This window comes from Xenopus laevis, chromosome 8L (assembly GCF_017654675.1).
Source record: "Xenopus laevis strain J_2021 chromosome 8L, Xenopus_laevis_v10.1, whole genome shotgun sequence".
NCBI classification, from domain to species: Eukaryota; Metazoa; Chordata; class Amphibia; order Anura; family Pipidae; genus Xenopus; species Xenopus laevis.
In genome coordinates, this window is record NC_054385.1 from 108003654 (window position 1) to 108027561 (window position 23908).

The window sequence follows — 23908 nt, forward strand, 5'->3', positions numbered from 1 at the left end:
TGATGTGATTTATCATCAGTAAATTTCATTGTTCTGGGTATGAAGGTATTTTTAGGTGAAACCCGCGAGCAGCGCAGATTTTCCATCAGCAACAAATCATTCCATGTGGCATAAGCCTGATATCCTAAAGAACCTCAGGATTCTTTAGACAATATTGCAGTTTAGGACTGATTGTCGGCAAGTGTATCATTAGGTTTGCAATCTTCTGTGAAAAGTCGAATCATAAAACACACATTAATATTTACAAAATATATTTACAAAAGAAGAAAGATCAATATCTGCTTGGTTCTTTTATAGGGGGACGGTTGTCATTAAAATCCACTAAACTCTATTGGGTGATCTATAAATTGGTTTCACCAATTCTGATTAATTTAATAATAGGGCTGAGTGCAAGGGGCAAAAATGATGACCATCTAGCTAGGTTCAGAATTTTTGCTTAGCTGATCTTGTCATTGCATGAGTTGTTCCAGAATGCTTTACCCAAGCAAGGCTAGACTACAGAGCAAAGCTTCATATTACTGGCCAACTAGGGGGGCGGGATGAGGATGTAAGGGGTGGGCATGGTTGTAAAAAGAGTAGTACATTGATTTGAAAGGGTGGTAAGGTTGCCATACAAAAACCTAACATGGGGGAGGGTTATGGTATCCAGGATGGATCAGTGACATATGGGGTGGGGATATGACATTTGGGGGCATGATTGTGCCTTGTGTGGGTGGGGTTTTGACACCAGAGGTGGTTATTGGTCAGATTATTGTTTGGGTTTCACAAGTCTGAAACAAAAGCAGACAGTTGTGATCCCAACACCCCTAAGAAAGACTGAATTGTCAAAACTGAACCGATAGCAACCCTAAGGGGTGGGGCAATGATGTCACAAGGCCGAAACTTGTCAGATCAGAGGCAAGTCTGTGTCTTAAAGGGCAGGACAGGTGCTTAACTGTGGTAGAAGTTGGGGTTGGGGGTCACAAACAGGTCCAGACTGGGATTTACAATAGTCCGTAGCATTCCCAGTATACAGAGGCCCAAGCAGCCCCCCACCAGCCCAATAAACAGTGAGTGTCTATGGCAACTTACAGTCGCCCCTCTGGCATTTGCCAGAACCCACAGATTGCCAGTCCAGGCCTGGGCACAAATAACTGTTCATTGCTGGTAAATTTGTAATACTGGCCCTGGCTTTAATTGGTGATATAACAGCCAGATGGCGCCTCTATTTAAATCAGTACCTTGTACGCAATACCTTGCCGGCTTTTGAATTTACAATAATCTGCGGTGAGTCGGAGCGGTTTATATATCTCCCTTGTACTTTACACCCAGCCAATGGCAGGCGCACATTCCTAACCACTATAGAGTATTTCTGTATTGTGTAATAAGCAGTAAATGACTATACTGTTAGGCCAAGGCAGAAATCTACTAAACCATTTAATATCTTAAAAGCTACATGGAAAAATGTTTGTGAAAGCTTAATACTTATTGGGGAAAACTTTTCCGACCAGTGGGGTAATTACCATACAACAGCCCCTGTGGTCCTGGAGGATAAGGAGCCTGGGTCACAGGGTCTGCTGTAGGGTTGTTCCGCTCACAAGCAAAGTAAAATTTGACTGTCTGGGAGGGGGGACACAGGGTGGGAGGGTCAGCGTGTGCATGCTATGACGGTGCCTACTAGACTGCCCTAAAAGAGAGGACCTGTCAGTCATAGTAATGCCACTATTTACAACTATGACTGTTCCCCTTTAATTTGGCTCACTCTTTCCAGATTGTCAATTCTTAAACACAGTGATAGTCTATGAACCATTTACTTTTACTATAGCACTAAAATGATCAACTCACTATGTTACACTGAAAATTCTACTTAATACTGTGCCGTACATCAGACTTCACTGGCTACGCACGACATGTTAACTACCTATTCAAAACACGTAGAAGAAAATAGAAGGTATTCACAACTTTGCTCTGTGTAATTCCTGATCATGGAGATTCCCTGTTACCCGAATACCTGAGTTAAAGAGGCAGTAGACCCCTTTTTCTTCATGAATCCAGTGAATAGGACTGAACACACTTTTTGCCCATTGTTTTAATGACAAAATATTAAGTATTGTTTCAACTCAGAAGCCTATGTATAATAAGCTGGCTATTTATACAGAATCGTCTCAGCAAAGTGGTATTCTGTTTTGATAGTGCTAGTAAGAACCAGAATGTATAGGATCCATTATCCACAAACCTGTTATCCAGAAAGCTCAGAATTACGGAAAGGCCATCTACCATAGACTACATTTTATCCAAATAATCCAAATTTTAAAAAATGATTTCCCTTTTCTCTGTAATAATAAAACAGTAGATTGTACTTGATCCAAACTAAGATGTAAGTAATCCTTATTGGAAGCAAAACCAGCCTATTGGGTTTATTTAATGTTTAAATGATTTTCTATTAGACTTAAGGTATGAAGATCAAAATTACGGAAAGATCCGTTATCTGGAAAACCCCAGGTCCAGAGCATTCTGGATAACAGGTTCCATATATGTAGAAGGAGAATTAACAAAAACCATACATATTTCCTAATTACAACAATAGGCAAAAAGTATGTATGGCATGAGCTCTACTTATTGCTGCCTCATTAAATTTGCGTAATATCTTCTCATTTCAAAGATTTTATGACACCTTTGACACCATTTGCTTTTCCGGTTTACAGAATGTTCTGCCCTTTCTCTCCAAGTGAATATCAGGTCATACATAGACCTATAGTATGCAGAATGTCCTATGTAATCAGATCCTACTTTTGCCACCATCAGTTTCTGCTCACACCTTTATGAAAAAAGTACTTTTCTGTAAAACTCATTGCCGGGGTGTAATGGCACCCAAATTCCATTAATTTCTATTCCATCACATTACAGTCGCCCATGCAAAACCATCTTCTCCGAGAGAACCACCGGAATGTCAGCCAACGTTGAGCAGGTGTTGTGTCTCGAATTCTTGGTGGACATGGTATTCGCTCTTTTCTTGTGATGAAAGAAGTAGTTCCTGAGGTGGAAACGGAATTTGTCATGAAGAGAGGCATAGATAAATGGGTTGTAGCATGCGGAACTCATAGCAATGAGGTGGCACGTCACCTGAATGACATTAATATAATTCTTATCTAGAATTGCAAACTCTTCATCAATATCTCGGATGAGGTTGAGTATTTGAAGAGGCATCCAGCAGATTGCAAAGGCCATGACGGAGATGCTGAGCATACGGAATGTCTTCTGTTTCTTTTTGGACCATCTATCTTGGTTGTGGGACGTGGCCCCGGGCACATTCCTCTTTCTCAGGTGGTAGGCAATGGCACAATAAGAGATGGTGATTGCAGAGAGTGGGAGCATGTAATACAAGAGAAGCAATGAGCAAGAGTAGAGTAGACGCTGCTTCTCCTGATTCCTCCAGAACTCCTCACAAATGATCATATCATGCCCAGCAGACTTCAGATCTAAATAGTGGGTATGAAAGAAGGTTGGCATGGAAATCCCGATGGAAATGAGCCAGACGAGAGAAACAATGTATATACATGACCTGCATCCTATTCTTCTTCTAATTGGGTAAACCACAACAACATATCTGTCCACGGCAATGGCAGTCAGAGAGAGGACAGACACACAGACAGTGGCAGCCTGCATTAGTGTGACAAAGTGACACATGAATTCCCCAAATAGCCAGCCACGTATCTCAAAGGCATAAGAAGCAGTAAGAGGGACGCAGAAAATGCACATAACCAAGTCCGCTGCTGCTAGATTTCCAATGAGGAAATTAGTGGTGTTGTGAAGTTTCTTTGTGAAAGCAATTAATAGGATTAGAGTGCAGTTCCCTAGACATGCCACAGTCACCAACAAGGCGTATATTGGAATAAACAGAGGCTTGAGATCAAAGAGAAGGTCAAGGCCTGAAAAAACATGTGTTGAATTCTCAACAGACTCATTAAGCTTCTGGTCCCACATCATGGTCTCCATTCAAGAGGATCCACGCTCCTGAAATAGACAAGAGGCAAATGAGGACATTTTAGAAAAGTACCAGTGATATTCAGCTCTTGAACATTGTGTTCAGTCTCTGCCACCAGATAAGATCCCAGCATACTGCAAAACTGATGGACATTTTAATTAACTAATTAATTATTTTCACACTGCCATCTAAATGAGTACCCTAACACAATACAGAACATCGTAAACTGTCATTGATAAGGATATCAGAAACCACTGAGCATTATACAGTCAGAGAATTCAAAACAGACTTTTAATATCTGTTATCATTTTTGGCACAGACAGGTGTTTTAGCAGAAAAGCAAAGTAAGAGCCTTGTCTGAGGCATGACCACCAGGGAAGGCAAAGAAAAAGAACCCTAATAGTAATTGCTTTCTCTATTATTAATTTTTCTAGTGCTGACACATTTTTACAGAGCGTATATACCATTCCCTGTCACAGTGGTGCTTACAATCTAAGGTCCCTATAACAGTCACACACAGGGCTGAATTCTGGTCCGGTGCTGCTCTAGACACTGGACATCTTTGCTTCCATTGGCACAGGCGCAAAAGACATCATTTGACTTAACGTCACAATGTACTGCACTCGTGAAGTCTTCTGCCGTGACCTGAACCCAATACATCAATACCTCCCAACTCTGCCACTGAATTTTGCAGGAATATATTCAGTGGCAGGGGAAGAGGTATGTTTTTGCAAAAAAATTGTATTAATCATCCAAGTGCCGCCTCAGACACAGACCCTTAGGAAACAAATTTAGAAGCCAATTAATCTGTCTGCATGTTTTTGGATTGTAGAAAGGAACCAGTGTACACCCATGGGGTGAACAAACAAATGCCTTGCCGATGCTGCCCTGGCTGGGATCAAATTCAGGTCCTACCCACTGAGTCACCGTGCTGGCTGCCCTATAGCTCTTGCATCCATGCCTTAAAACTTTGACGCTTAGAAAAGCAGATAAAGACCGATGTCAGCAGCACACTGTAGATTTGAAGAAGTGTGAAGTTTATTGAATCAAAAACATTCAAAACAGGGCAACGTTTCGGGCCACCAGGCTCTCTGGGTGGTGGATCCTGTCAACTTAGTAAAGCAGCCAAAATTGTGTGGTTGGTTTGTTACCTGCCTGAAGGGGGACTTTCATTTATTGTTCCTCCCTATAGCTACATGAGGTGGGTAATATCGGACTGATTTTATAGTTTGGCCACCAGGCCAACAAACAGATCCTAGGCAGGCTGTTGGGAAGAGGACATCATCAATGCAAAAATGTGGTCCTAAATGCAAACTCGAACCTGGCCAATTTTGGCACCATAATTGTTGTAGGAATTTTATGGACTTCCGACTCTAAGCTGCCCCCATTGACAGCCCAAGACTCCAGCTATTGTTTTAACTGAAACCCACTACTTGTTTAATGCCTCTGCTAGTCACTACCCACTGCAATCACACCGCATATCATCTTGCACTGGTGACTTTCACAAAACAACTTAAACTCGCCTTGTTCCCGGGTGATAATAACATGTAGCATTCCTCTCTTATGTCAGTATGAAGCAATTTTCCGCATTTGGTACTAAAACTCTAGGGATGATTTATGAACATGAATTCTAAACTGCAGTTGCCAATATGGATTTGTAAATTAATCGTTTAAAATGTTTATAGATGAACCCTACTGAACTTATGAGCAACATTTGGGAAAGATTTAAGTGATGATATCAATATGTATCAATTTAGTAGATCTGTAGAAACCCCAAAATGTTGAAACTACAGCTCAGGCGCAATGGTATTTTTATATTGTATCAAAGATTTTTCTGCCAAAAACAATAGATGATGCAGTACAAAGGAGACCTACGCTATCTGTCTATAGTGGGTTAAAGCCACTTCACCCCGGGTTGAGAGAGAAGCGCCCCACTGCACAACAAAGAGAGAGGATTCAGCCTTTGATCTGGCACAATGGAGCCTTACTTTGTAATTAAGCTTAAACCATCTCACCAAAGTGGAGATCAATTTCAGGAAAGTAAACAAAATAACTGTCAGAGGGCTGAGATGCTATAATTGCAAAAGCAGCTTTTTCCATTGCAATGTCGGGCAAAGGATATTTAGAATATGTTATATGGATGTTTATTTAAACAAATCCAAGTATTATTTAAATAACTTTGCCTCCAAAAAATGCTCCTTGCTTTATAGAAAATCTAATTCTAACCAGCTAACCAATGTAAATAATGTTCATTTCTGTATCCAGAACAGAAATGATACTCATCAAATGCCAAATTGCTTTTATTCACATTCTAAATTCTTCAACCACTATACTGGGTTCCTCTACTCTGTGCTTTGCTCTAAAGTTGGCCATACACGGCCTGAAATAGCTATTGAACCAATGTTCCCTCTAATTCCTTCTCGTCTATGTGCTCAAAAAATTATTTTGTGTGCACAGGTTAGAAAAAATGCAAAATTTAGTGATTTTACACAAATTTATTTTGGCACACCACAATTTGTTGTGTGCATTGGCAATAACATTTGTGTACACACACAGTTTAAAGGGAACATTGGACTATAATGACCATTGACTATCCCTGCCTGACTAATATCTGCCCAAAAATCAGACAAGCTTGAAAATTCATTTGGGTGAGTTGATGCAGTCCTTTCCTGACCTATCTCTTTTAGACCCCAGGTTCCTCCATTCAGGGCTGGCCACATACAAACACAGGGGACACATCAGGCTGGTGTTCTCCTTTGTTCACAATGACCAGAGGCTTTGGAAAGGATTGCTATAAACACAGAATAATGTACCCTCTGTTGTAATATATAAGGATAATAAAAAATCACCTAGGAGTAGTGATGGCCAAATCTGTAAATTTACAGAAAAATTAGCAAAACAGTGAAAAATGTGTGAAACGCATCGAAGTCAATGGTCAAAATAATTTTGATGTGCGACAATTTTGATGCTAATGACAAGTTTTATACTCGCGACTATTTTGTCCAAATGCATTAAAGTCAATGGGCCAACCGAATAATTTTGTCACATGTCAATTTCATGCGCGTAACTATTCTGATGTGCGACAAAGCTTTTTGTTGTAGCAGATTTTTTGCTGGCAAATTTTTGCCGCAGTTTCCAGAATTTCTTTCAATAGTTTTTTATTGATTTTCCAAGAAGAGAAAATGGTTTTACAATCAAGCAGTGTCGTCAGGTATTTCCAAACAGAGGAAAACAGAGAAGAGAAAGATAATGAAATGAACTCATCTCCCCCCCCCTCCAGACATGCTGTCAGAAGTGGGAGAGAGACGAGCTACAACAATGATAGTAATAACTTTAGATGACATGTTACAGTTGACATTTGTTGAACTTTATATATTAAAGCAGAGATGCTGGCGACTTCAGCGGGGTCCCTTGACTATTTAGAATATCTCAATGAGATGGATTCATTGGCATTGGCTCTCGGCTCAGGAAAATAACTAATGCTTATCTAAACAATAGTATCAAGTGTCCAATACCTCAGATTACACCAGGTTCTGTCCAATGATTGTAAACTCTATACGTTCAGAGGGGATTACCAGAGAATAGAAGGGGTTTCTGCCAATGGAAAGGAATATCTATACCACGGTTCCCAGATGTCCTTGAATTTTTGATATTTGTCCACAAGCATACTGGTTAACCTTTCATTGACCATGATCCAATTTAGTTTCTCTTTAAAATGCAGTATTGGGATCTGAGACGATTTCCAATGTTTGGCTATTGTAATTTTCGCAGCTAGGAACATAAAAGTAATTAGGGACTTTGTATTCTTATGAACATTGGAAATCTGCTGGTTCAATAAAGCCTGTATCGGATCTTTCTTAAGATTAACCTGTGTCACTGAATATATAATAGAATAGACCCGAATCCAAAATCTACGAACATTTGGACAGGTCCACCAAATATGCATGACGGTTCCACTCTGTCCGCAACCCCTAAAACAATCCTGGCTAAATTGAGGATTAATTTTATGTAAACGAGTTGGGACCATGTACCATCGAGTAAGGACTTTATAGGCAGTTTCTAGTAACGAGACATTTCTGGAACAATGGGCCGTAATTTCTCATATCTTGTCCCAGGTTTCCTTGTCAATGGTAACATTGAGATCTTTATCCCAAGCTGTAGTATATGACAAGGGAACCTGGGAGTCCATATCTAGCAGGATACGATATAGATAGGAAATTAATCCTCGTGAGTATGGATATTTAATACATGCATTTTCAAAGTAGGTAGTAGTCAAGGATATTTTGTCTTTGTTGTGCGAATGGAGAAAATGGCATATCTGCTGGTATCGGAACTGTTCAGACAGTGGGAAATGGAATGATTCTTGTATAGAAGTCCAACTTTTGAGTCCCGAGATGGAATAAAAATGATATATATAGCGGAAGCCGTTGGATGACCACCTGTGGAATGGTTTAGCCGATAAGCCAGGGGGAAAGGATGGATTCCCCAATATAGGGGCTGCTGGGAGTGTAGATGAAATAAGTTTAGCTGGATATTTATATTTATCCCAAACTTTGAGGGAGTGAGCCAAGGAAGGGTCTATGGTATCAGGGCGTAGTACAGGAGGACACCATACCAACGCCTGTGGGGTAACCGGGTTTAATTGACGTTTCAACATTGTAGCCCATTTGGGTGGTATGGTAGCATGCATATGGATAAGTGGCACCAGTTGTGCTGCTGCATAATAATAGCGTAGATTGGGGACATTTAGGCCTCCTTGAGTTCTGGGGCTGTACATGGTTCGTCTAGGAATCCTGGGGTGTTTGTCTGCCCAGATAAATTGGAAAACCCTCTTTTGTATAGTTTGAAGGACATTTTCTGGTACGGTAACGGGTAGTGCCCTAAAGTAGTAGAGAATTTTAGGTAAAAGTGTCATTTTAAATGCCTGGATCCGACCGAACCATGAGAGATCCATTTTTGACCATTTGTTTAAGGTTTCCTCTGTCATTGTCCATAGTCTAGGGTAGTTCTGTTGGTACAACCTGGTGGTGTCTCGAGGGATATCTACTCCTAGGTAATGGATGGCTACTTCTTGCCATTTGAAATCGAAATTAAGTTGTAGTAACTTAACGGTATGATGGGGTAATGAGATATTAAGGGCCTCTGATTTAGTATGGTTTATTGTGAGTCCGGAAATCTTCCCAAATGTGTCTAATAAATGGATTAAGTTGGGTAAGGAAGTAAGAGGTCTTGTTATGGTCATTAGAATGTCGTCGGCGTATAGTCCCAATTTATGAGTATGATCTTGTTGAGGGATCCCTGAGATATTTTTGTCTTGTCGGATGAGTTCTGCTAAGGGCTCTATGGCCAAAATGAATAAAATAGGGGATAGAGGGCACCCCTGTCTCGTCCCTCGCTCAATCCGAATGGGTTCTGCTGTGTATGACCCCCACTTGGGGATTGCCTTGGGGGAATGGTACAGAGTCCGTAAAATCTTAATGAAGTAGGGTCCGATGCCCCATTCATTTAGTATAAAATATAAATAGTCCCACGAAATAGAGTCGAAGGCCTTATGTATATCTATAGAAAGTAGCATCCCCTGCTGGTTAGTTTTATGTAATATATCTATGAGCTGTAGGGTTTTCCTAATGTTGTCTGTGGCTTGTCTGTTAGGGGTCGCAGTTTCCAGAATTTATACCCTTGCAGCAAAACGCGGAAATGCGCCCATCACTAACTAGGAATTCATGACCATGTGAAGGCACCAGGCCGCAGGCTAATTGCTTTATACAGGCCACCGAACTCCAAGATGACTGCTAACATCTCTATATTTACAACAGGAACTACATTATGTGTTATAATACACAAGTTTCTCTGAATCATGTGACACAAATGACATCAGTAAACACCGATTATAACCAATGACATCACTAAGCACCATTTATAAGAATATTAGAGTTTACTCTATTAAAATCACCAGACATCACGTCTCTCTACATGCAGAATTTGTGCAAAAGGCAGTTATTTTGTTAGATTTTGTTTGTAGTGGAATCAAGTTATTTGAATGAGCTCTAATTCATCTGCTAGGAAAGGAAGCCCTCCTATAAGATATATTGGATCTAACTGTCAATAAATATCTGACACCCAACTGCTGCATGAAGAGAGAATGAAGAGAAACAGATGCTGAAAGAGGGAAATTGAATTTAAACTCGATTGTTTCAGAAACAGTACTGAATGTTTAATTGATTGAATTTAGAAAGTTTCTTATTTCAGTATGCTGAAGCTTATATTAATTTTCATTTTTGCAATAGTTCCCCTTTAAGAAGCCTCTACAGCTATACTGGGTTTCCCATGGGAATCTTGAGCTGAGTACTGGCTGGCAAGTTTAGTTTTGTGATACCAGAAAGTATCTGTTCCCTTTTAAGGGTTTCCTCAACTTTGCAGCTTGAAATATAGTAGAATCGATGCACTTCACTTGGATTCAGTCTAATAAAATGCAAAACAGAGGATGCACGCTCCAGGATAAAGAGGCATGATTTTTAATTTAATGCAGGAACTGAGTAGTTATTAGGGTCAACGCCTGGCTGGTAGTTTTTGTATTACAAATTTTCCGGCAATGCAGTTGCTGGTAAATTATTAATATCCTTAAATGTAGCCTCTGTCCAGCCCATCTAAGCCTTTGACCAACCCAGATCTTGCGTTTTTTCTTCTTCAAGCTCCTCACAATCCAACTTCTAGCTCTTTGTTGCATCGTTGCATTGTTTGATGTCACCGGCCCCTTGTCACACCCCCATTTACATTATAGTCCACCCCCTTTTGCCGCTACCTCCATCCTACTAGTAAAAAGAATTGCAAAATGTGACAAACCTAGTGATCACTAATTCAATGTTAGTAGGCTGCTTACTCACCTGAGTTTGGTCCTTCCCTGAAAGACTAGCCCAACAAGATACATTAGCTCCTCAAGTACCATCATAGAGTAGCAGTAGGGTTTTTGTGGTTCATCTGCAATAGCTCCTCCCAGCAGCCTCCAACAACCAAAGACTACTGGAGGGGCAGAAGGCTGCAGCGGCCGTTATTATATTGCTTGCCCTGGTGAGGGCATTCTTTATAGGCATCAGTAGAACAACACAAAATCTTTTTAGGGTGCTCTTTTATTAGCTGTCTATAGAGAATGTCTCAGGGACAGCAAGCAATAATATCCATGCGAATATGCAGATAATTGAATTAAAAATGATTAAACTCAGGCAACATTTAAATATGAAAATGTTAAGGCTATACTTATAATCTCCTTACAATCTCTGAGTCATTGTATGGTTCCTTCAGTCCAATTATATGCTAGTGATTCAGACTGAGATATAATAGCAGGATATTATTAATTATTCTCATATGGAAATAATAACGGGAATAATGAATAGGAAATATTTTTGTAACAGATACCAAGAGATGTGCCAGGTCTGTCTGATGCGTCATGTATCACTGGAAGAGATCTTACAATTCAAATTATTTCCTTGGTATTAATAGAAAAAACATATAGACATGCTACCTTACAATTACTTAAAGGCCCTTAAAGGGGTTGTTCACATTTGAATTACCTTTTAGTATGACGTAGAGAGTGATATTCTGAGACAATTTGCAATTGGTTTTCATTTTTTTTAAATGTCTTTATTTGCACCAAACAACATATCAACAAACAAAATTTAAAGTTATAGTTTTACATAGGGTTACAGATAAAGGGTAGGCCTGGTTTTCATTTTTTATTATTGTGTTTTTGAATTATTTGTCTTTTTATTCAGCAGCTCTCCAGATTGTTATTACAGTAATCTGGTTGCTAGGGTCCAAATTACCCTAACAACCATGCATTGCTTTGAATAAGAGACTGGAATATGAATATGAGAGGCCTAAATCGAAAGATGAGCAATAAGAAGTAGCAATAACAATACATTTGTAGCCTTACAGATCATTTGTTTTTAGATGGGGTCAGTGACCCACACCAACCCCCCCATTAGAAAGAGCTGGAAGAAAAAGTAAAATAATTAAAAAACTATAAAAATTAAATAAGGAAGACCAATTGAAAACTTGCTTAAAATTGGCCACCCTATAACAGGGGTCCCCAACCTTTTTTAATCTGGGAGCAACATTCATATTTAAAAGGAATTGGGGAGCAACGCAACGCATGAAAAATATTCCTGGGTGCCGAATAAGGGCTGTGATTGGCCATTTGGTAGTCCCTATATAGACTGTCAGCCTACAGGAGGCTCATTTTGGGCAGTACACCCAGGCCCGGATTCGTGGAAAGGCCCCCTAGGCCTAGGGAGGCAGGATTTTAGGGGGCGGCATGCTGCCCAACCACACCCACATTTGTTCAAAAACACTGGGGATGCACTGGAGATACAATCATTTTTTAAATTTCCCCATTGCTCCAGTGCAGATGATGAAAATTTGAACAATTAAAGGTGTGGGGACAGGGGCGACGAACGGCAGTGGGCCTAGGGGCGCCTACTATGTAAATCCGGCCCTGAGTACACCAGTTTTTTATACAACCAAAACTTGCCTCCAAGCCAGTAATTAAAAAATAAGCATCTGCTTTTAGGCGACAGGGGAGCAACGTTCAAGGGGTCGGAAAGCAACATTCAAGGGGTCGGAAAGCAACATGTTGCTCAGGAGCCACTGGTTGGGGACCACTGTCCTATAGCATACTAAAAGTTTACTTAAAGGTCACAGGAGGTACAGTGAATAAACTCCAGCAACCACAATTACAGGGGGAAAAGAAATAACGCCTTTATGAAAAAACTCAGACTATCTCCCACTCAACTGAAAACTCTCACTGGTAAAATCCATGCAACCCTCAGTCACTGACTTCTTCTTATCAGCACCTCTGATTGGCCAGTGAATAGAGTTGGCCCCTACTGGCTGTTGGACTTCACAGGCCCTCTGTCACGGCCGGCGGAGTTGACCCAGGAACCAGATCATTCGGGCAGTCATACTGCCGATGTGGGGGTAGAGTCTCGGCTGCCTTTTTAGAAAACACATCAAAAAAATCAAAGTAGGCAGATGGTAACCCTTCTAGAATGGTAGTGGCCACTACCGGAGGAATACAAACACCCCCACACTGAGACCCCCGCTGAATAACCTCCCCAGCCACCCAATCAATAAGGGGGTTATGGACCTGGAGCCAAGGTAACTCTAATATAAGGGGGGAAGAGGCACATTCAAAGAGGAAAAAGGCTATCTCCTCATGGTGGAGATTATTTATACACATGGATAAAAACAGGTTAACTTGACCGGTAACAGAATCCTTGAGGCAGATTGGGGAGAGGAAACTCCTGTACCCAAATGAAGCTCCCCTTCTCCATTTAGGCTTGGGAGTTTCCCGGCCTCTTAGGACATAAGTTTAGAAAATGACCCTTCTCTCCACAATATAGGCAGAGACCCATGGAGCGCCTACGAGCCTTTTCCTCAGGTGTCAGATGAGAAGTACCTATTTGCATAGGTTCCTCCTGAGGAGAGGGCGCAGTAGCCTTAGAGAACTTATCAGAAGAAATTAAGGCAGATTTATCACTGCAAGCCCCAGGGAAATTTGAAGAACCCTTTTCACCCCTTCTCTCCCTCTGTCTCCTATCCACCTGGATGGCAAGGAACATGAGATCGTCCAGGTTAGAGGACAGAGGGTAATTAACAAGACTGTCTTTAACCGGATCAGACAGCCCTATTCTGAACTGGCTACGTAGAGCCATATCATTCCACCCGGTCTCTACTGCCCACTGGCGGAACTCGGTGCAGTACACCTCCGCATCCCTTTTCCCCTGGCGCAACTTACGAATCGCGGTATCGGCCGAAGAGGCACGATCCGGGTCATCGTAAAGTATGGCCATGGTTTCAAAGAAAGTGTCTAAGGAAAAACGGGCTGGATCAGAGGCGGGCAGTCTAAGAGCCCAAATTTGGGGATCACCCTGTAATAGGGTCATGACAAACCTTACTTTCTCCTCACCTGTTGGAAACGAGTGAGGGAAGAAACCAAGGTATAATTTACATGCCTCTTTAAAGACAAAAAATTTTGCTCTATCCCCACTGAATTTATCAGGAAAAGCAATCTTGGGTTCTTGGGGTCTAGCAGAATCACCCCACATAGCAGGGGAACCCACAGGGGAAGAGGCAAATGGATTGATTGGCTGCTGCGGAGTTTCCAGCCTGCGGGTCAGATTGTGAAACCCCTGAAGAAGGTAGTTTTGTTTCCGCTCATGGTCCTCCATGCGCTGTAGCAGGGCAGTAAGAAGCGCTTCGGTGGTAGTTGGGGGAGGCGTAACGGAAACAGCAGCAGAAGCACCGTCTAGACTTTCGTCCTCCATGGCCCATGATAATGTCACGGCCGGCACCCGATACCAGAACAAATGCCAAGCACCCTGGGCTCGGCTCGGCTTCACCAGTAGTGTGACCACCGTTGGGCTTCGGGAGGAGCCCTCAGCTTACTTGGGTGCCACCTGGACTTAACGAGGGGTGCAAGGCGAGATGTTCTGGCTGGCAAAGGGGCACGGCTGTTAGCAGAGTCTTTAGGCCGAAGGTCACGGTACAAAGGTCAAGGCAAACGGATGGTCAGACAGGCTGGATCGAGGCAGGCGGATATCAGAATCGTCAGGCAGGCAAGGGTCAAAACCGGGTAATCAATCAGACAGATGGGATCAGGCAAGAGAGTGGTCAAAGTTCAGGCTGGGTCAATATTCAGAGTTCAGAGTAGTCAGTATTCAAGCAGGGTCAAACACGGGTAATCAAACAAGAATCAAGGTCAGGATCAGCAAGCACAAACACAGGAAGCACCAGGATATCAATCCTATCACGGGCAATCTACAATTACAAACTGTCCCTTTAAATATATTCAAAACTCACGCCATTGCGCGCTGACGTCACACGTCAGCACGCCTGCGCCTTTAAGACGCGGACGGAAGCGGCGCGCGCGCCCTAGGCGCAAAGGATCCCTGCGGGCGTCCCCGCTTGGAGTGCGACGGGCGTCCCCGCCGAACTCCACAACCCCTACTGGGGTAAGTTATTACACCCTCCTCAATGTGACAGAAGATGCTTCAACCACAGTATTACTAAGTACTATCTATTTATACATGGTCCTGGCTACTGGCACAGGGTACACGTCACATCACTCCCTCTTCCCAGAATTGGCGTTACCAGGTTTGCCCATTGTTGGGTAAAACCCTGGAACACCAGAAATGGATGAGCCTCAATCCTCTGTCGAGACTTCTCACCTCTGCCATAAGCATTGGACATAAACTGAGGGCCTTGGTCAGATAATATCTTACTTGACGTTGCATTTCTCCAGCTCTCCCAATTCTTTGGCAACTGTCACAGGAACGGCAGAAGTGTGCTACATCCTGGGAAATGCCTAGCCAATAAAAGTTTTTTGTTTATTCTGTGTTGTGTTTGTTTCACTCCTTAATGTCCTGGTAGGGGAATTTCATGAGCTAAACGCAATAATTCCAGGTGATAAGGTTGGGGAACTAGTAATTGTCAAGTGCCGGCCCATGGTTGTCCAGGAGGTGCCTTGGTGACCCTATAATAACTTTCCTGCTCCAATACAATCCTGTCACCCCTGTGATCATCTAGTTTCTCAACCCTTTTTCTGATAGCAAGCAGTGTTGGGTCAGTCTTTTGAGCATCTCCAAAAGCAAACAGTTGTCATCTAATGGGGTACATAAGTCTGTCAAGTTAGTGTCTGTAGTTACCTGCTCTGATGTGTTGCTGGTTGTCATTCCTGAAGTTGCTGGGAAAATGCATTGCACATCTCCTGGGGTGAGACTGCAGCAAATGTCTCCAACATCATTCCCCACTAGTACTGGAGCAGGGAGATGATCAAGGACCCCAACTGTATGTTGAACAGGTCCATTTCCCACATCTAAACTGACCTGAGCCACTGGAATCTTCTTCTTAGTACCTCCAAGTAGAATAATATGAGCAGAACGTCCTGGGAGGACATCAGAGGCAGAGAGCATATGTGGTTCTACTAGTTAAATGTAAGCCTTGGAATCAAGAAATCCTTCAGCTGGTTTACCATTCAGTGTTACCGGGATGATGTGCTTTGGGTGAGAAATTTGGTCATTCCAGTGGACTCCCAAAATGACATACTCCATTGGCTTGGGTACAGGTGCCCCATGGGTGTGTTGTTGTACTGCTTGAATGGCCTGTTGTTAAGCAGCAGTTACTTCCCGTCTGAGAGCAGTAAATGGACGAGCAACTGCATTATTGGAGGTTCTGGGTGGTTTTGGACACTGTGCAATAAGATGAGTATTAGAACCACAGCGAAAACAGTTCCTGCTAAATGTATGATGTGGTTGTGGTGCTGGCCAGACAGTGCTGGAGTTGCAGAACTTGTCTGTGGTTTTGTTCCAGGACGGGTCCCAACAGATGTGAGAGCTGTGGGAGACATATTACTTCGCCCATGGCACACTTGGGTCTGTCCTTCCAAGCACTTGTCAGCCAGCTGAGCTGCTTCCTCCAAAGTTTTTGGGGAATATCCATCCCCGGATTTCTGGTGAACATTTTTCCATGAACTGCTCCAGTAGACACAATTGGCGAAGATCCTGCATTGTCTTAACCTGCTTGTGTTAACCCATTGGTCGAAGTCTCTCTGCATCCGGCTCCCAAAATCCCAGTAAGTATCAGAGGCTATTTTATTTAGAGTGCAAAATGATGATATGTTTCTGGAGAGATGGCATAATGATTCGACAATACACATTTTACTTACTCATAATCAGTGCGCTGGAGATATGGGATCTCTCTATAGATATCACTTGCTTTCCCTCCCAATTTACCAGCAAGTATCTTCATCCATTCTGCCTTAGGCACAGTGTAATCCTCGCACATAATCTCAAATACGTGTAGGTACTTGTCGATTCCTTCCTGGTAGTTATCAAAAGAGGGAAAGGCAGCATGGGTGAGCTTAACCACAGGTTTGAAGTGCTCAGTATTGGGATGCTGCAGTTGTTCTGTGTTCGCAGTGGAAAGGAGAACTCTCTTCATCTGTTCTTCCTGAATAGTCAATTCAAGCAGCTTAAGATGTTCTGAACCAGTGAGATCAGATCCCAGAGCTCTGAGCCTTGACTGATACCTCACCAAAGTGGGGTCATTCTCCACCTGACCCACTGCTGCCCCATGTATTGGCAGCTCATCCTCTGGTTCAGTAATGATAGCGACTATTCCGCTTACATGTGTCATCTGGGCTACCCCCTCAATAAACTTGCCACATCTGTCAGTCCTGGCTGAGTGGCCTTTGTGTGTCAGGCAATAAGAGATGCCACCTGCGCTTTAGTTAATCCAGTAGTTTTGACTCCCCGATTCTTAAACAGACCTTGGAGAATGGGAAAACGAAGCTCAGCCAATTCATGTTCCATTATATATGGTTCCGGTCTCTGCATAAAAATTATCTAGGGATGCACCGAATCCAGGATTCGGTTCGGGATTCAGCCAGCATTCGGCCTTTTTCAGCAAGATTCGAATTCGGCCAAATCGTTCTGCCTGGCCGAACCGAATCCGAATTTGCTAATGAAATTAGGGGCGGGAGGGAAATCGCGTGACTTTTTGTCACAAAACAAGGAAGTAAATTTTTTTCCCCTTCCCACCCCTAATTTGAATATGCAAATTAGGATTCGGTTCGGTATGCCGCCGAATCTTTTGCAAAGGAATCAGGGGTTTGGCCGAATCCAAGATAGTGGATTCAGTGCCTCCCTAAAATATCCCACCGCTGCCACCACTGTCACATGAGGAACCGTTAATAAACTCCAGCAACCACAATTACAGGGGGAAAAGAAACAACTTCTTTATTAAAAAACTCAGACTAACTCCCACTCAACTGAAAACTCCCACTGGTAAAATCCATGCAACCCTCAGTCACTGACTTCTTATCAGCACCTCTGATTGGCCAGTGAATAGAGTTGGCCCCTACTGGCTGTTGGACTTCACAGACCCTCCTCACTGTGACAGAAGATGCTTCAACCACAGTACTACTAAGTATTATATATTTATACATGGTCCTGGCTACTGGCACAGGGTACACATCACATTCCCCTTTAAAGAATAGGGACTAGTGATGAGCAAAATTATTCGCCAGGTTTCGCCATGAAAACCCCATTAACTCCAATGCAAAAAAGTCCCAGCAAAATCACTCATTGACTTCAATGTATTTGGCGCATTTTTTTTGTTTCACGAATTACGAAAGGCGAAAGGGACAGATTTGCCCATCACTAGTAGGTACCTTAGACAACTGCAGTGCCAGGCCAAAGGGTGCCCAAGGCAAGCCCCCTGCCACCCCCACCATCCGAAGCGCTGTGACAAAACGCTGGCGACAAATCGCATGCGACGGAAATAAGGTAAGAGATAGAAATGTCGGATGAAGTCGCAGCTTTGAACGGACACGACACAACTGACGGATGCAGACGCAGCGTGCAGCATGCGTTTTGTCGCAGCGCATCAGATTGTGCCTTAAAGGGGAATCCCCCCTTTGGGCCAGCCATATTGGCTAGTACCACCTGCTGGTCAAAGTGCATATTACCTCAACTATCTACATTAATACAGTAAAATAAAAAACATTTTAGCTCTTTACAGGCAGAAGTGGTATGTGCCTAGCACCCTTCACCGTAGTTCCATAGGTCCATGCCTCTTCTGTCTACTCCTAGTTCCAGCCCTGGAGAACTGTACACAGATATTCTCCAAAGAAAGCCAAAACATGAAACCCTGAGTTGCTCCATTATGTATGGCACAAGTCACTAAAAAAGTATTCCCTAACGAGCAATTAGGCAGTTTTCATTTAGACAAAAAAGATTGAACTTAACGAATGTGCCCTTTTTTTCAACCAGAATTAATTTCTTACTATGTTACGATGTACCTGCTTATTATTGCTTACTTTTGCTTCTGTTGTCACAAATTATTTGACAATACCTCAACCTAACATTTTAATTCCTGCCTGCAAGTAACACACCCATGATGTGAGTCACTGACAGATTTCAATTGGAATTTCAAGAAACACTCGCACACCCTAATCAATTGGATAGAGAACACCTGGTGCACAGCAAACAGGAGGAATCGGCCACCTCCCTAAAATACTGGAACAAAAACTTCACTGGCACACAGGATATTTCAAGCAGGAAAAACCTTGCTAGGTATTTATTGCAGCATGCAACGTTTCGGGGTTACCCCGAAACGTTGCATGCTGCAATAAATACCTAGCAAGTGCTTGAAATATCCTGTGTGCCAGTGAAGTTTTTGTTCACTGACAGATTTCACCTGCTCCGATTGGCTGAATCCTGCACTTTGTTATTTTGCATTGACAAACACCATAGTTAAGTGCTTTGTGGTAGGAAAAAAAAGTCAAGTTGAGGAAGCACACTAATAAATCATTCATCATTCAATCATCAAAAAACAATAACCTATTTGTGAAAAAATATTATTATTATTAGAATCTACTACAGTCTTTGGGTAGGGTAACAGCTTCCCTTTAAGGGCAATGGCACAGCAGGAGATTAATCGCCAGCATTAAATCTCTTCTTCTGCGGATGACTAATCTCCTGTAAAAGATTTCCACTTGCAATAATGTGAATCACTGGTGGTAAAAGACATGTGTTGGTTCAGTCTTCCAAAATTTCCTTGTGTGCCATTGCCATAAGGAACTGACACATCCATCAATGCAGACGAATGTGCCAGTTTGCCAGAATATGTTGGCATGCTGTTCCTGTTTTACTGGGTGACTTGTAGCCTTTAAGCTTGCTTTTACAGGGCACATCATTAGGATCAGTCATGCGCCTATTTGATTGTCCATAAGTGTAGCCTCTCCAGGGGATACAATCCTATTTCAATTATTTTCATGTCTATTTGCAGTGAGAGTGGCGAGTGGTGTGAATAATGAGGGCTGGAGTGGCTTCTAACAAAGTCATTGAGGAAATTGATGGGATTCACTGGCTGCCTATCCGTATCGGTTCATTGAGCTCTGCGGAGCCACAAGCTTTGCCTATTGTTTAATGCAGAGCCATTTAATCCCACCAATGACCCAACTATTAACAAGCACGAAACACCTAGTGTCTTTCTCCGTAGTCCAATCAATTTCATTTAGAATGGTCTCATTCATTGTTAGATTGCAATTCACCTGATAAATCATTAGATGACCTTTTTGCAGCGAGCTGAATATTCATGGCTTCTACTGTAGGTGCTTCAATCAGTGCCAAAGGGAAAATTGCTAGCAATCCGGTCAATGTATTTACATTCCAGTGACTAATGTTTCTGCAATGGTCGTCTATAGCCGGGCATGGCCAGGGATCAGGTTGAGTGATGCTCAATAAAATCAATACAATCACAGAGCCCGTGCCTCAGATACTAAATGTAACTAAAGGCTGATAACAAGATTGCCAATAGCCAGCAAATAACATATGCTTGTTGGCAGTAACTGCTGCCTGGTTGTATACAAGACACTCCAGATGCAGGACATGTGTCGTATGCAACACACCCCCTCTGGTTGTTTACCAAACACACTACATTCACACAGAGCGCTGTCAAGAACATAATGCTCTTACATACATTTATACACACAGCACTCTCTCACACCACACTCTTATATACAGCACTGTCAGATGCAACACATTCACAACAACCCATTTACACACAACTCTGGCATTCTTGAAGACAACCCCTTGGCAGACAGCTATTGTCATACAAGCCAACACCTTCTAACACACTTGCAAAGAAAATAATTCCAACTCTCAAACCCACAACAATTGTTTCCTCTTGCACACACAAACACACTCACAGGCAAGCACAGGCATGAATATGCACATAAACTATACCAGTGTTCCCCAACCAGTGGCTTGAGATCAACATGTTGCTCACCTACCCTCTTGGATGTTGCTCTCAGTGGCTTCAAAGCAGGTGCTTACCTTGGAATTCCAGGCTTGGAGACAAGTTTTGGTTGTATAAAAACCAGGTTTACTGACAAACAGAGACTCCTGTATGCTGCCAGTCCACATAGGGGCTACCAAATCACTGCCAATCTTATTTTGCACCACCCAGAAAAATTGTATATGCTTGTGTGGCTCTCCAATTCTTTTTACATATGAATGTGACTCATGGAACCCCCATTGTATACCCTTCAGCACTACAGAACTCCATTACAAACAACTAGGAACACAACTTGCACATAAGCATAATGCACAATCACTGCACTCACAGATATTCCCTTACACATGGAAACATATTCTTTTTCATGCATTCACACACATGTATTCATATAACATTTTCTGACATGCCTTCATACACTAATCCATTCATATAAAATGTGAGAGATATGCTTACTCTATGTTTTACCTTTATGTGTAAGATGTTTGTGGCAGATGATTTGCCTTCTCCAGTGAGATAGTAAGTCAGTCATTGCACATACCTCTCCCCTCTGTCATGAGTGTGTCAAATACTGTGCATTCTTTTATAAGTGTGCGAGTAAGGGTTTGTACAATAGATTTTCTTGTTTTCTCTTAAGAGCAGTAAAGAAGTTATAAAGCAGATGTTTTGCCCTCTTGTGAATAAGGTATTGTACACTGGTTGTATTATATTCTAGTAGAAAAGTGAGCAATACAGCAGTTTATTTGCATTCTCTAACTGTGCACAACCCCATATATTTTCATGTTATCCCAGATTAAATGAGTATGTATAAATATAACCATTAACAATTGTTGAGCACCTAACTATACCATAAAGCATTCAGACTTGTGCCATGTCTATTCTCTGCTTACAGAACTTAAGCCCCAGCCGTACGGCACCTGTTGAGTTTTACTCACATTGCTGAAAGTCCTGCATCTCCTGACGGTGCTGAATCAAACCAAGTCTTTGCACAAGGCAGATTATTATTATTAGGCAGCCGGACCCCTTAAACGTGTGATTCTTCTGCTACTCTTCTAGCAAACACTGGCACCAAAATCCTTGCAGGTAGAAGCTGCCTTTATTTTGTTAAACTCCATGCAAAATACTCTTCTCAGTAGTGGAGGGTTATCACCAGGCTGCAGACAATGTGCCAAAATTGCTCAAATCTCTGTTACATGTAAAGCAATATGCAATGTTATATGCAATGGCAGCAGCACAGCTCCAACAAGCTGCAATTACTTGTGCTGCTGAAGCAAACGTGTTTTACAAGACAGAGACAGATTCTCAGTGGAGCTCTCCAAAATGCTGATTGGTAGATTGTCTGCCTACAAATATCCACGAGTGCATGTAGAGCACAGACTTATGTATCCTAAAGAGGTTTTAGCCAAATCACTGAGGCCAACACACACACAGAGATTTATTATAACCAACATATTACAATATATAGCTTATTCATGACTCCTGGGTATTATAAGGATTATATCATAATAGCAACATAAATGGCTTCATTTATATACAAGTATAGAATCTGTTATTCAGAATGCTTGGTACCTGGGGTTTCCAGATCTTAAGATCTTTCCATAGTTTGGATCACTAATTCAAATTTTAAATAAAAAGAACGATTGTTTTTATGTATGTATACAGCTTGAAATGGGAAAAATTATTAAAAAAAACTAAAACACTATAAAATAGGGGCAGCCATTCAAGCTGGAAAATAGAGAAAAGACACAGGTTACATAGCAGATAAGCTCTGTAGAACACAATGGTGTTTTACTGAGGTTATCTACTATGTAACCTGTGCTATTTATCCCTGTTTAAAGTTGAATGGCTACCCTTATAGTTACATAGCAGCTTATTTATATAAGCTATAGTCGTGTTTTGAATAAACATGAACATTTTACCAGTGCAGAGCAACACTACATTATATTTTAATTACTCTGATACTTTTGATACAATCCCTGTTTCATTTTAAGAAGTGATATTGTAAAAATATCTTCTTCACCTTTAAATTGCCATTTACTATGATGTAGACCAGGGGTCCCCAACCTTTTTTATCGGTGAGCCACATTCAAATGTAAAAAGAGTTAGGGAGCAACATGAGCATAAAAAAGTTCCTGGAGGTGTCAAATAAGGGCTGTGATTGAACATTTGATAGTCCCAATGTGGACTGACAGCCTACAAGAGTCTTTGTTTGGCAGATCACCTGGTTTTTATGCAACTAAAACTTGTCTCCAAACCTGGAAATCAAAAATAAGTACCTGCTTTGAGGCCACTAGGAGCACATTCCAAGGGGAGCAACATGTTGCTCATGAGCTACTGGTTGGGGATCACTGATGTAGAGAGTGATATTCTGAGACAATTTTTTTATGATTTTTTCATAGCTTTTTTTCAGCAGCTCTACAGGTTGGAATTTCAGCAGTTTTCTTGTTGGTACGCTCAAAATTACCCTAGCAACCAAGCAGTGATTTGAATGAGAGACTAGAATATGATTTGCAGCAGCCTGAATAGAAAGATAACTAGTGCAAAAATAACAATAATATTTAAACTCACAGATTAATAGATTAATAGGCCGACAGGTTCAGTGACCCCCATATCTGAAAGTTGGAAGGAGTCAGAACAGGAAGGCAAATAGTTCAAAAAGTATTAAAAAAATAAAGACCAGTTCTACAGAATACTATAATATACATAGTGGCCGATTTATTAAGGTTTGAATGGTAAATCCAGATTTCGATTTGAATTTTCGAGTTGAATTTTTGGTTAAAACTCACAAATTCGAGTTGGGAAAAATCTAAAATTAACTTGAAAGTTACAGCCGATAACGCAGTAGTTGTCATGCAAAATTTGCCACAGTCATGACTTGAAAATGCAGTGCTGTTTATTAAAGGACAAGGAAACCCATTTTTTCTGAATTCACAATACAGCTAGTCACCCCCTGATCTACTTTATCACTAGGTTTTTTTTTAGCAAATTGGCTTGTTTTACTTTCTGCTCTTCTGTTGCATTTTCACCTTGGTTGCGTTTGCTTTACAGCAGATGCATGGACGACATTGTGCATGCTCCGGGTCTTGTACA

The 23908-nt window shown here is 41.8% G+C and overlaps 1 protein-coding gene across 4 annotated transcripts in view; it reads right to left on the reverse strand.

Moving 5' to 3' along the window:
- Positions 1–2395: 2395 nt before the first annotated feature.
- LOC108699264 (prolactin-releasing peptide receptor-like) overlaps positions 2396–23908 on the reverse strand; it is a 125761-nt gene continuing 104248 nt past the window's right edge. For all 4 annotated transcript variants that reach the window (XM_041573382.1, XM_041573384.1, XM_041573381.1 and 1 more), the window contains one exon: positions 2396–3993. In XM_041573382.1, the coding sequence (XP_041429316.1) occupies positions 2881–3975 (1095 nt within the window). In that variant the 5' untranslated portion in view covers positions 3976–3993 and the 3' untranslated portion in view covers positions 2396–2880. The remainder of the gene's footprint in view (positions 3994–23908) is intronic.